The sequence below is a fragment of the Cydia pomonella genome, chromosome 12 (assembly GCF_033807575.1).
Source record: "Cydia pomonella isolate Wapato2018A chromosome 12, ilCydPomo1, whole genome shotgun sequence".
NCBI classification, from domain to species: Eukaryota; Metazoa; Arthropoda; class Insecta; order Lepidoptera; family Tortricidae; genus Cydia; species Cydia pomonella.
This window is the reverse complement of record NC_084714.1, coordinates 9,708,621-9,723,490: the sequence shown is the minus strand read 5'-3', so window position 1 is coordinate 9,723,490 and position 14,870 is coordinate 9,708,621. Positions and strand designations below refer to the sequence as shown.

The window sequence follows — 14,870 nt, the reverse complement described above, 5'->3', positions numbered from 1 at the left end:
AACAATATTACCAATAGCGTTAAAATGGCAAGCAGAAAGATTAAAAGACATAAAGTAAATACCTACAAATTAACACAACGTACAATAGATTTAATAGAACACATGGAGCAGAACAAACATAATAGAGACCAACATTCAATTTTAGATAAAGAAGTAAAACGCGCGATTTGACGAGACATAAGGAATTTCAATACCAAATTAATAGAAATAGCAATAAAAACACATACTTCCCTCAGAGCAGCAAAACATGGAGCTCATCAAGAAAGGGAATGGATCACGAGTTTACGAGACGCGGATGGGAAAAAATATAGCAGCCGATGTATGTACAAGGTTTTATTCATCTCTAAATTGAGACCCTTCTGCGTCTTCAACCAGAGATAATTATTCTTGTCCCGATACCATCTCTCTCATTACAGAGCATGATGTCAATACCGCACTACAGAGTATGAAATACCAAAAAAGCCCTGGGGAAGATGGCGTAACAACGGAAGCTTTGAAAACAGGAAAGACCACCTTGTTGCCCCACTTAACGAAGCTGTGTAACTCCATTTTATACTCTGGTAATTTGCCCCAAGATTTTTGCCACTCAGATATAATTATTCTCCACAAGAAAGAAATTATAGGCCTATCAGCTTAATATCCCAGGTTTATAAATTATTTATCAAAGTTGAAAACCGAATAGATCCCCTTCTTGATAAACACCAGCCCCCAGAACAAGCCGGTTTCCGTCCCAAGTTTTTCTACTACAGATCACCTCCACAGAATTAATCAAATAATGGAAAAGTTCAACCAGTTCAAAATACCACTCTACCTGGCTTTCGTAGATTACAGCAAAGCGTTTGACAGTGTCAGACATTCTGCTGTATTTTCCGCAATGCGTGAGCAACGTATCGACAATCGTTATATTGAACTCGTTGGAACCATATATCGGCAAAGTACAGCAAGCATTAAATTGCATGTTCCAGGCGCTAAATTTCGCATCGAAAAGGGAGTTAAGCAAGGCGACCCGCTATCTCCGAAACTATTCACCTCATGCCCAACCGATTTTCCAAAAGCTAGCGACCAAGTGGGAAACAATGGGTATTACCTCGACGGCAAAAGGTTGACTAACCTGCATTTTGCCGACGACATAGTTTTGTTCTCCCACACTGCTTCCCATCTAGAACAAATGCTACAAAACCTTAGCACGGCAAGTCTTGAAGTCGGACTCGAAATGAACAGGGTCAAAACCCAGTTAATGACCAACAGCGCGAAACATAGCGTCAATGTTGATGGGCAGGATATCAAATATGTCGATGAATACATCTATTTGAGCCAGACAGCATCCTTCGATAACAGGCAGTTTAAAGAATTCGATCGACGCATCGAAAACTTTGGTCCATAAAGGCGCCAATGACAGCCAAGCTTCCACTGACACAAAAGCGCAAACTCATCGACATGTGTATTCTGCCTATTCTAACTTACGGCGTCCAAACTTGGTCATTAACGGAAGCCCAGAAATCCCGACTCAAGATTTGCCAGCGAGCAATGGAGCGCAGCATACTAGGAGTTCGCAGAACCGATCGAGTTAGGAACACAGAACTGCGCTCCAGAACTGGAATCGTAGATGTGGGTGTTAAGGCTGCTAAGCTTAAGTGGGATTGGGCCGGACACGTCTGCCGTATGCACCCGGAAAGGTGGGCCAAATTGGCTACCGAATGGACACCGCAGATTAGATTAGGGCAGAGGCAGACAAAAAAGAAATGGCGGGATGACCTTTTTGCAGCGACTGGCGGGAGCATGCACCAAACCGTGATGAGTGGCGGAAGAAAGGGGAGGCATTTGCCCAGCAGTGGCACACAAGATAGGCTATAGAAAAGAAATATATATATATTTTATTCTTTAAGTGTTTATTTACGTCTAAGTTTTTAGGTATTTATTAATGGTTGTATTTTTTCACATTGTAATTTCTGTATTTTCCACTTGTGTAATAACAACAAATTAATGATTTAGTTTAATACCTAATATCCGGTTAAAAGTACTATCATGAATATCATGATAAAATACATCCAATATCCAATTAACCATAAAAGGTCAAGAGAAATTGTTTATAATTCAATAAAGGTTGTCGAACAGCCGTTAAACTCCTGACTACGAGGAATTATTTTAATCGGCCATATTTCCACTTATCGGATTCCTGCCGGCTGTCAATGACTATTGTTTCTCTAAATCCGGACGCGTGAGCCGCAAGCGCCGTCGGCGTCCTTGCACCTTATTCAGAAATATCAATTCAATACTAATGTAATATCAATTGAAAAGATCGTACACCCATCTTAAAGACCGACAACGCACTTGCAACCCTTCTGGTGTTACGGGTGTCCATAGGCGACGATAATTGCTTACCATAAGGCGATTCGTCCGCTCGTTTGCCACCTATATCATTTAAAAAAATCAGTAGAAATGTACTGCGCTTTTGTCACATCTATTGTGCCCAATTAACATGATAGTGATAGAGTTTTTACGCCAAGTGTTATGTCATGTATCGCACTGCCATGCACTGCCACTACCAGGTTGATCTTATTCATCGTTATTAATGACATATCCGAACTGCGACTTTGGCATGTCATCTTTCAAAGTTTGCTAGTTCAGCAAGATCGCAATAGTATCCACCAAAACTAACGATCAGTACCCCTAGTGTAAATAAATTCGATTTTGAAACGTGACGTACGCGTTTGCGTTTAGTCTCATTTTGTATTGGATTTAGAAAGAGCGCGCCAAGCGGGACGTTTTGGAAACTCAAAATCCTATACAAAATGAGACTTAACGCAAACGCGTTCGTCACGTTATGATGTCGATAAAATTTACACTAGGGGTACTGATAGCCACTTCACCTTCAGTCTCTTTTGCAAATCAAATTCCAAAACGTAACTACTTTAGACAGCACACGAAACCAATTCGTTTTCGGTATCAATATGATAGGTCAAAAGCACGTCCGAGAACAACGCCGCTTTCCATATCGTAATTTTGCTGGCTCGTTGGTATTCAAATATCGTTTGCTCGTTTATTTCTCAATGGGTCGGACTATACGAGCATTTTATAACGGTCCTCATTGTATATTTCGCGTACATACTATGAGCCTTTTAACCATAAATCTACAAGCATAATTCTATGCGTGAGCGTTCGCTTGAAATGTATGTAGTTTTATCAGTGGATTCCTCGTATTGACTTTAAAGAAACGTGTCATTATTTTAATGTATGGATCAGGTACCCATCAATCTTGTAGATGCTCATGATATACTATGATTTAACAGGTGACGATCAAGTAATTAGGGCCCAGCAAATGTAACCGTCGGGAAAATGCACATTTTTATGGAATGGAATTTTAAAAATGTAAACTTCTAGATAAATAAATAAATAAATATTATAGGACATTATTACACAAATTGACTAAGTCCCACAGTAAGCTCAATAAGGCTTGTATTGTGGGTACTTAGACAACGAAATATATATATTTATATTTATAAATACTTAAATACATAGTAAACACCCATGACTCAGGAACAAATATCAGTGTTCATCACAAGAATAAATGCTCTTACCAGGATTTGAACACAGGACTATCGGCTTCATACGCAGGGTCACTATCCACTAGGCCAGACAAGTCGTCAAAATGACTTCTTCAAAGATATCTTCTACGCGAAAACGAAATCTTATACATATCCCACACTCCGGTTTCAATTACGTCTTATGTATTTCAAGCGGTATTAGCTTCTGTCATTTCCTGCTATTGAAATTACTTAGGTATTATGAAGCTCTATTTACTAAGCCATGTCCTTATTACAATATCGGCCGTTATTTGAAAATTCCGGAAATATTTATGCTATATGAAGGCACGTTTCATGAAAGCTTTTATTAATAACCGGCCAAGAGCATGTCGGGCCACGCTCAGTGTAGGGTTCCGTAGTTACTCTTCCGTCACAATAAGCTAAACTGGAGCTTAAAGTATAGTAAATTGTTAACCAAGGGTTGAAACGATACCTTTCACCCGAGTTAAAAAAATAGGCAAATTTGCGTAATCAGTACCTAATTAAAGTAAGTCTTTTTCCTATGAAGGGAAAACTTTTTGCGATAACTCAAAAACAGCTAAACTGATCATGTCCGCTATAGTTTTCATTTAATGTCTTTCTTAAGCTCTACTTCCACGATTTTTTTCATATTTTTTGGACCTATGGTTCAAAAGTTAGAGGGGGGGGGGGACACATTTTTTTTTCTTTCGAAGCGATTATCTCCGAATATATTATCTTTATCAAAAAATGTTTCTTGAAAACCCCTATTAGTTTTGAAAGACCTTTCAAACGATACCCCACACTCTAAGGTTGAAGCGAAAAAAAAATTTCAACCCCACTTTACGTGTAGGGCAGGTACCATAAAAAAAAAATTTTAGATTTTATTGTACGACTTTGTCGGCTTTATTAATTTATATATCCATGCCAAATTTCAGCTTTCTAGCATTAACGACCACGGAGCAAAGCCTCGGACAGACAGACAGACAGACGGACATGGCGAAACTATAAGGGTTCCTAGTTGACTACGGAACCCTAAAAACGGAGGGCTTTTATTTGTCAAATAGAGAACGAATTATATTTTTAACTGGCCGGTTCTGTAACTCCTATTTCCGTTCATTGTATCCTGTGGAAATACCGCAAAATAAAATTGCCAACTGATGTTTTCTGTGAACAGAGGCAACGGTAAGCTGGCAACGTGGGGCTGCATCGCCGGCTTCATGGTGATGATGTGCCTGGACGTGGGGCTCGGCTAACGACCCGCGCCCTCCCTTCATGTCTTCTCACCGCGACCACGGCTCCCAGATAACAATCACTGTAAAGTGCAAGACAAACTGAAAACATACAGCAGAAACGTCCAATCTGGGCTAAAAGTATGGAAAGAAGTCTAATATGAACTAATTGTGTAATAACAACAACTATAATGTTTAGTGTTGGTGATATATCGAAATTTCATACGGTTATTTCTTTTTTAGTTTATCTTGCGCTTTATAATAGCAACTGCATATGCCCAAATATTTGTGCACCAAAGAAATTGGGCCTATGAGTGGGTTTATATATGAATCAAAGTTAGCCGGGCATTGCATTGTTAAGATTAGTTCAAATGTTGGTAAGTAATGCCTACTTTTTCTATGGTACCCTGTGCTCATTTTTTTATAAAACATTACTATAGATGACTGTCGCTTATGTTCTCACTGTCGTAACTACATTGTTCCGCAACTAATAACAAATATAGCTAACTGTCTTTGTCCAGTTAATTTTCTTATATCTATAAAACAATTATAGAATATTTCTGTTTTTGTAATATTTATGATTATGAATCCTAAACGAAAACTCGAAAAACGTAGTTAGCTGAAATATTCAATCCACGTAATAATTATTGTGTATCCTTTTGCTCTACACTCTCCAGTGGACAATTACTGTCGCTTGGTATAGTTCCGAAAGTTATTTAATTATATCATCATCTTTTATTATACTACATAAAGTATTCGAAATTTGCTATAATTATTACGTGGATCTAATGTTTTTCAATTAACGGAACACACAAGTAAATGCAATAATACGATATTCCTTGTAAATATGTACGATAAATAATAACTAATTAAGGTACTGCCAACAATTGATATCAATTATTAAATGTAAATTTAAGAATGCCTTTAGTTTGCGGTTTTATTACACGAAATACGAATCGCTACACGCTATCAGAAGCTGACTTTACTTCCGAGTAATCTAAATAGATAATTCCCACAGTAATTTGACCGCCGATACAGCGTAAACAAATTAATTGTTATAAATACTAGATGTCAAAACATAACGGCAAAATCGAACAGTTACAGAAAGCGTAACGTTCTAACATTAAAGTTTTACTACACATAGTTGTGCCTATACCTATTCACATGTTAGTACCAAGTTATGAAGAGGTCAATAATGTTTTGTCCTACTTCTAAATAAATCAACTGCCTAATTATCCTGATAAAATTGTTATTCAAAAAGGAAATGAAATGCGGCGATAGCCGTGTATGGCTGCGTCTGATACGTAATTCGGTGACCATTACTTTTTCCTCGTACATATTTTAGTGCCGGTACTAAATTAAATGGCGTGCTAATGAATTGAAACATTGTAAGTATTGTAATTCAGTGTCAAAATATTTAATTTTTACGTACAGTTTTGTGTCTTTGCAAAGGAAATGGATCTCTGAAACCTGGAAAGAAGTGGCGCTAGTGTAATTTAGCCAAAGCCTTTTCTTCACAAATCAGACAAATCTGCAATAATACCGTTATCTTAGTAAACTTGACATCAGTGACACTCGGTTCTAAAAGACTATGTTGAAGTATACAAAAGGCTAGCGATTAAGTTAAACTACCATATCTATATTTAAGTACCTATCGTTCACAAATTTTATTATTATTAATAATTACCTATAGAAATTATTCCTCCGTTTTTTTATCAAGATTTAAATTTATCTCCGCTGCATAGAATAATATATCCACCTAATTTTATTTAGATAACAGAACGTTGCAACATGGATAGTTGACGATGCCCAAGATTAATATGATAAATATGATAATGACAATGGCATACTGTACCAAAAGTGTGAAGCAACCGTACGACACAGCAAGTAGCTGTGTCAACAATGTTTTTAATGTTCCCTAAAACTGTAGGCTTCATTATATTTTGTGCCAAGCCGTTCGAATACCTATTGCAGCAAAATGTGAAGTCCATATTAATGAGTATCCATATTAGTGGTGTTTTTATTTCATGTATTTTAAAAATAATTCTATATATTTAATTTTAATAAAAGTAAGTATAAGTTTTTTCAGCGCGCACAACGGATTAGACTAAATTATGAAAGACAATATCGTTAACTATTTTAGATTTATTATTTGTGTTTAAAATAACACAGAGATATTATTTGATGTTAATACATTTGACTAGCCGCACGAGGCTAATGGGTGCTCAGTTAAGTTTAAATAAGCTTTAAATATAGGTACTTATTTCCATCATTCCAACTGTATTTGGTCATAGGAAGCATTTATTAAAAAATTGCTATAGCCTGTAAAAATCCTTTATTACGTTTACTTTGCCTAGGCATCTACGGTCCATACATATTGTGAAGTGCAGCTCCCCAACACCACTGCCTCACAAACTATAATACATATTTATTGCTCAAAAAATTTAATGAGCTTTTCGATAGCTATTACGGTTTTGGGGTGGTGCATATGTTTGTAGGTGTACGTTCTTACGTCAACGTTATTATTGTCAGCTGTCAATAAGGTGCCACTGACAAATGTCAAATAAATGTCAACCGTGCAAGTGGTAACTACTGTCTGAAACGACGCTTTGATTTGACTAGCAAGAACTTGCATGCAATTTACGTTACATTGCCGACTACTAAGTTGAACTGCGTTTAAAAGTTTGATCAGATACCGCAATATGATGAAAATTGCAAGCAAGTTCTTGCTGGTCAAACCACGCTTGAGAGCAAAGCTACGGGTGTTCAGATAATCATGTAAATCAATAACATTGAAATAAGTTTAGCAGAATTGAGATATACGAATTTAATGTGTAGGTAAATTAGTATTCTTTTTGTTATCTTAATTTTAAAATAAATTATGAAATGCAGCATTTTACGTAATTTTATTTTATCCTTATGGAGACCTATGTACAAATTATTTTTATTGGTTAAATAATAAAAGCTAATTCAAAAACCAAACTGGAACTCAGGAGGATTACATGTAAATATTAAATATATTTTAAAGGTTCATCAATAATTAAAGTATTTATTTATTGTAAACCGTGTAGTTACATAAGGTGGCATATATAAAAGATATGGAATCAACAGTTGCCCATTACGAGTAATCAATATATATTTACTAACTACTTACTATTAACTAATTGCTATGAACGGGAGATTTTAGAAAAAAAACTCTGAGATTGTAAAATATATTTTCAGTCAACCAGTTTTTAGGGTTCCGTACCCAAAGGGTCAAACGGGACCCTATTACTGAGATTTCGCTGTCCGTCCGTCCGTCTGTCATCAGACTATATCTCATGAACCGTGATAGTTAGCCAGTTGACATTTCTACAGATTATGTATCTCTATTGCCGCTATAACAACAAATACTAAAAACAGAATAAAATAAATATTTAAGGGCGGCTCCAATACAACAAACATATTTTTCTGCCGTTTTTTTATAAATAATGCTACGGAGCCCTTCGTGCGCGAGTCCGACTCGCGCTTGGCCGGTTTTTAACTTATATTTGAGGCGATTATATTTAGGTATTTTAGTCTCACTGTCATATGGACGGATGGCTTATGGGCTAAAATAGCAAAGAACTGGGCGGGCCCCACATAATCGAACCCGAGATCGCTGCACTCCTCGACGACGATGACGAGATGACCTCGACGCCTATGACAGAAACTGGTGAGAGGCTGTTCAAGACTGGGATACGTGGAATGGAGGTAGGCAAGCCTTTGTCCAGCATTGGGACACTCGGGTCAAGTAACTAAATAATAATAGTCCCACTGAGGTCCTCACTTCGCAGAGCCACGCCGTAGTCCGTAGCAAGTAAATATGGCCATATACAGAAACTATTGAAAGAGTTCGTTCCTAATACTTTACCTTGAAATTTCTGAAACGTTTTACATTGCCGGTCCGTTTTGCTCGCTCGTCAACTTCGTTAATGCACACTGATTGGTCATAGAAGTGAGAATGTAACTTTGGACGTTTTAGGTACCATCATCTATGTGATTTATGATATCACAATAAGAAAAGTTTTACACGATGTTTTATGGTTCCGTACCCAAAGGGTCAAACGGGACTCTATTACACATGGCCGGTTTTTTTTTTTAACTTCAAGGTACGGGTACAGCTAATTAGACTTGAGAAAACTGAATGGCATTTTTTTTCATAAAAAGTATTTTTTTTATACTACGTCGGTGGCAAACAAGCATACGGCCTGCCTGATGGTAAGCAGTATCCGTAGCCTATGTACGCCTGGAACTCCAGAGGAGTTACATGCGCGTTGCCGACCCTAACCCCCTCCCACCCTCGTTGAGCTCTGGCTACCTTACTCACCGGCAGGAACACAACACTATGAGTAGGGTCTAGTGTTATTTGGCTGCGATTTTCTGTAAGGTGGAGGTGGAATTAGTATATATTGTATATATTGAACGGTATTTAAACCCATCAAACAATTGAAAACTATGACATATCAATGAGATTTCGAATATCGATCGTCCGAGATAGTAATACTTGCGTTTAATAGCAAATATATAAACTCATACTAAACACTAATCAATATGTAAACAGATCCTAAGGCAAGTGTACACGCTCGTCGGGGCTTTTCAGATAATAATAAATCATTGATTATCTCCAAAATGGTATTAATTATAATACAGTTTTCTTTAAGAAAGTGACTTAATTTAAGCTCAGGAATGCACCCTTGAAAATAACGGAGTTTTAAAAAAAACACCGTGTTCATCGGCGTCGTGGTCAAGAAACCTTGCAACAGTTGCAACTGAAGGGCAACGGCACTGAAACCATACCACTATCATGATATTTTTTAGAATCATAATTTGTAGCTGATTATATAAGTATATATGTTGGACACATTTTCTTTAAACTCATTCTAATGAAGAAACATCAATAATACGATAGTTTAGCATGTATTTACATCTTTTGTTTAAGTCATATATTGTTAATTATTATTTTAATCAAGTTCTTTTCCGCGAATCGGGTTATCCAGAACAGGAAACTGTTGCTTCTATTAATAATTCTTGAGCTATCGAAAACCACTATGATTATTGCTTACCACTAAGATTATAAATAAGTATTTGAAGTTGTGAATCCTATACTGTAATTCCCAAATATAAATTGTTTATAGTATTTGGGCACACTATTTGTTCAGGCCTAGAAAAAACATCGCGAGAAAATCGAACTTATATCAATAAGGCCTAGTTTCCTCTCTGGGTTGGAAGGTCAGATGGCAGTCGCTTTCTTAGCACTTTGACCGCCAAAGCGCCGCCGCCGTAGCATTCAAAGGGTTAACCCACACTAGCGTCTTCCGAGCGTCGGCGTCTGGTCAACTCGTAAGTATTGTAAGTACGATTCCCATCGATCGGCTGGAGTCGGCAGTCGGTAGTATACATTATGTATGGCAGAAGCGATGGAATCCGTCCGGAGCCGACCGCGTCCGTGAGGAGCCGACCGGCTTGCGGCCGTACAAATGTGAAATGCCCTCCGACTCCGCTCGTTCGGTGGAAATCGTACTTATGGCTCCTGCTCGACGCAACGTTAGCGCAACTGCGCAGCGACGCCATTTTCCATAGCGCTGACTAGACGCCGACGGTTAAAAGAAGCTAGTATCAAAGTCTTGTATCAATTCGTAGAATCACCTAGATTGCCAAACTGAGCCCAAGCTGGCTTGTATTGTACCTATATGTCTGAAGAATTGTTTGACATGATGCCAACGGCCACTTTCTATCACCGCACCGCTCGCCGTCGGCAGGGTGCTCATCCTTACATCCTAGAACCTAAATGGTCGCGCACTGTGCGGTTTAAGAGGAATTTCCTCCCGCGGACGCTCCGGCTATGGAATGGGCTCTCGTTTCAGAGGTTTTCCCGAGGGTCTACAGTATGGGGTTCTTCAAAAAAGGAGTGTACAGGTTTTTAAAGGGTCGGCAACGCCCCTGAAATTCCAGGTGTCAAGAGGATACAGTGACCGTTCACCATCAGGTTGGCTGTATGCGTGTTGGCCACCGTTGTGGTATACAAAAATAATGTAGACAGAGTGTAGGTATTTATCTACTAAGGTGTTAGTTCGCTCCTCGATTGAAAAATATAAGGAAGGAAATGGAAATATTGTCGAGATAACTTACTAGCCAATTCAAACGTACCCTGACATCAGAATGATATCTAAATCATGTCATTTAGCTATCGTGTGTCTCGCTCGCGCCAATACATGTACGAACAAACACAAGCGAAATGCATGGTAACTGAATAACATTATCATAATTTAGATGTCATTGTAATCGAATTGGCCTGTTAGTCTCGTTGACTAGGAACTATTCGCTTTTTAAAGCTCTTTCCTTATTGCTTACGACAATCAATGAAACTTGTGTGAAGAATTAATTGTTAGTTAATCGTAAAGTGATGCACTAAGGTACGTACTATATACACAAGTTTTGAAAAAAAAAAAACTTAAATTTTTACAATCGTTCAAAGTAATTTCCGTCAGAGTAAACAAAAATAATGCTTTAAAAAAATCAAAAGATAATAATCACACGCACAGGAACATCAATGTACCGAAATTACCGCGGCTTGTGGTATCATTGAATAAAATTCATAAACGTATCTTATACCTTTAAACGAGTAATTCTTGTATATATATATATATATATATATATATATATATATATATATATATATATATATATTTATTTCGGGGATCTCGGAAACGGCTCTAACGATAACGATGAAATTTTCTATATGGAGGTTTTCGGGGGCGAAAAATCGATCTAGCTAGGTCTTATCTCAGGGAAAACGCGCATTTCTGAGTTTTTATATGTTTTCCGAGCAAAGCTCGGTTTCCCAGATATTGTAGATATTATATGCGACAAGCCCGCCATTTAAGTTGATCGTAATATATAGCAATAAAAAAAAATTCAGAACTTGATAATAACTGTTTTGTTACCTTTTATATTGAAATAACTTCAAAATATAGAAATCATTATCTCTTAGGACAAAGAATGTCTGTGATTTTGATGAAATCCGAGATGGCGCTTTCAAATGAGTTTCAATAAAATGCTTCAAGAGGGCTCTCTTTACCTATATACTTACTTTACTCTTTGCCAGACCATTTATGACTAGGGTTTCTGGTTTCTCGGCCTTTAACTTTACCTTACTTAACTATCTAAAGAAATACACTATTGTACTTATCACAAGAGATTTATTTCTCGAGTTCTCGAGGCATTGAGATTTTTTCCCTGTCTCGACGCGACGACACGGTCAAATTTCTCGAGATTTGAGACAGAAACCCTATTTATGACAGATGTCGATGTCACACGAATTAAATGTCGCTAATCTACTGAAACAGGACAACACAAAAAATGTATTTATAAAAAGATATGACCTATATTCGTATCTCTCGGAAGATGGCCACTCCATTATTGTCGGAGGAAACTTGAATTGAGGTATTCAGATTTAAGAAAGCTTGACAGAAGTCGAAGTCACCATTATTGCAAAGTCGGCCGAACACCAAAGAGCAATACAGTCCAAGAGCAGTACCTATAATATATCACCGAACACACGTCTGTTAAAAAGATTTTCCATCATCGTAAGTCCCTATATTTTAAATTTATGCAAAACTGAGCACTAATCGCAATAAAAGCACGACGAATAAAAGCACTAATCGACGGGCGTACCGGATCGCCGGTCCGTCAAGGAGCAGCAGCGCAGATATGAATGAGAGCGAGAAAGAGATATGCGGACCGGACACTACTACACTACACTAATTATGAATTACATCACAACCCAACTAATAAACACTATAATCTCTGTTAACGGTTCTTAAAGACAAAATAGTCCTAAATATTTTTTGCATACCAAGCACTTACCTAAAGCTACTACATAGAGTAGACCTAACCCTGCTGTACCTAGTCTTCTACATGATTATGAAATCACAAATATGCATACATTTCCAAATCATACCTAATAATGTCCAAGATCTGGTGAAGGTAGAAAGGATACTCTACAAGCTCGCAATAACAACTAAACATCACCGGCTTCTGCTTTCCACTAGTTTAAGAAAACCGAAACGAAAAGAAGCAAATCACGCAGCACACCAGTAAGTACCAGTTTAAGTTACATAGTTTAGGCTACTACGGCATCGGTATGTCCTCAAACATGCCCGCAGCGGCTTCTTGGTATTTCAATACAAATAGGCGGTCGAGCGCACGTCGGTGTCCCGCGGCGCGTGGCGCCACCTAATCATAAACCGCCTCCTGAGGTGAGGTGCCGCGTCAAAACGCTAACATACACCATCGTCTACACTAATAACTGATAATTCGTAAACCTTATTGTAAAGAAATACGGTCCAGAGTAGCCATAGTAATGTATTCACATCTAAACTAACACGTCCTCTAAAGTCGAATTCCGATCCTGTATCCAGAATCGGGCAATTATATTGCACCTGAATTATTATTTTTTTGCGGCAAGTTGATAAAAAAATGGAAAATAAGTCATGAGAAAGTTTATACTTTTACCTGAGCGGAAAAGGTTATGTTTTAGGTTGTACTATGTTTGTATGAATATTTTGAAGCCCTGTGGGTATTCAGCTAGGCATATTTTTATATGTATGTGTCGTATCAGTTGTAGAAGAAGCAAGCGATATATAAATATGTTTTTGTAAACATTTTTCATTAATATTTTTATAATTTATTACATTCTTTAATCATATCCGAATCATTCTTATGTCATGATTTTAAAATATTAATTTAATGATTTGGGTGATTATTAAGGTTAATCTGGTAATATTGGTATCGTGCTCCCTTCTCTTTGCTCGAAAAATAATATAAAAACAAAGGAGGGTAGTTATGAATAATGTAAAACGTCTGGGTTGGAATGGAGAACGAAGTGAACGGTCGACTGACGTGGTTGTTGAGGGACATGACCTTGATAAGTGTAAGCTTGATCCATTTAATGTAATTCCTAACATGAAGCGAGCTGAAGTACAGTAGAAAATTAAAGTTTGAAAATCAATGTTAATTAAAAAAAAAAGAGGTTTTACAAAATAGTTTTATGTAACGATTAGAGCTTTGTAGCATACGTTGGTTTTTTTCCAGCGAATATATGAGTAAATTAAGGACTGACAAAGAGTTTTGATAATGGACGGGTAATAACGGATTCGGCCCAAATGTATGTAGGCCTAGCAACATTATGAATATAATTACATATACATTACCTTATCTTAAGCTAATTATCAGAGCAATTTATAGATGTTAATATTATTTCATAATAATATTGAATTATTACACAAATCAAGTTTCATCATAAGAATTCCACAAAAAGATCGGCAAACATTAAAACAAATTGTATAAATAAAGTACTATTCTTGAATGTACTTGTGTATAAAATCTAAATGTAAAAAAAAAGATACAATAAAGGAAGTACATCATAATCAAATATACCTAATTAACAATTAATCATGTAGTCTTGTGTGGTATTATAAGCTTTGGAAATGAGTTTACACTTGGCATAATACTTGATTTTATTAAGTGATAATTCAGTAACACAGTTGGAGGTTTATTGTAAAATCTTGCACAATTACCCATGAATGATTTTTTGTCTTTAATTTTATGGAGCCGAGTAAAGGCATTGCGAGCTTATGTTTATTTCTAGTATTATAAATTGACAATACTCTTATGTACATGCAGAATATTCTCATAAATGTATTGTTAGTGCACTGTATTTGGATTATCTTAAATTGATCTCTTAGTGAGTCTCTATTGGTCATTTTATATATATTGCTTGTATAGCCCTCTTCTGCAGAACAAATATGGTGTTTATCTCTGAAGCACCACCCCACGGTAGGATGCCATATGACATGATGCTATTGAGGTGTCTAAACTATGCTTATAGAGCTGTTATTATATCAGTTAACTGATGGATTTTGCTCGCTGCAAGAGCTGCGAAACTCGAATTCGAAAGAGCAGCGATATGGAGACCCTACTGGAGTTAAGAATTTAAAGTTATACCAAGAAAAACTGTACTATCAACTAATTCTTATTCTTCATCCTTCACAATGACACTCGTTTGCATATGCCT

The 14,870-nt window shown here is 36.9% G+C and overlaps 1 protein-coding gene across 1 annotated transcript in view; it reads left to right on the top strand.

Annotated features, from left to right (window-relative positions):
• LOC133523476 (zinc transporter ZIP11) overlaps positions 1-7,668 on the top strand; it is a 78,724-nt gene extending 71,056 nt beyond the window's left edge. The window contains exon 7 of the mRNA XM_061859083.1: positions 4,720-7,668. Within this exon, the coding sequence (XP_061715067.1) occupies positions 4,720-4,798 (79 nt within the window). The 3' untranslated portion in view covers positions 4,799-7,668. The remainder of the gene's footprint in view (positions 1-4,719) is intronic.
• Positions 7,669-14,870: the final 7,202 nt, after the last annotated feature.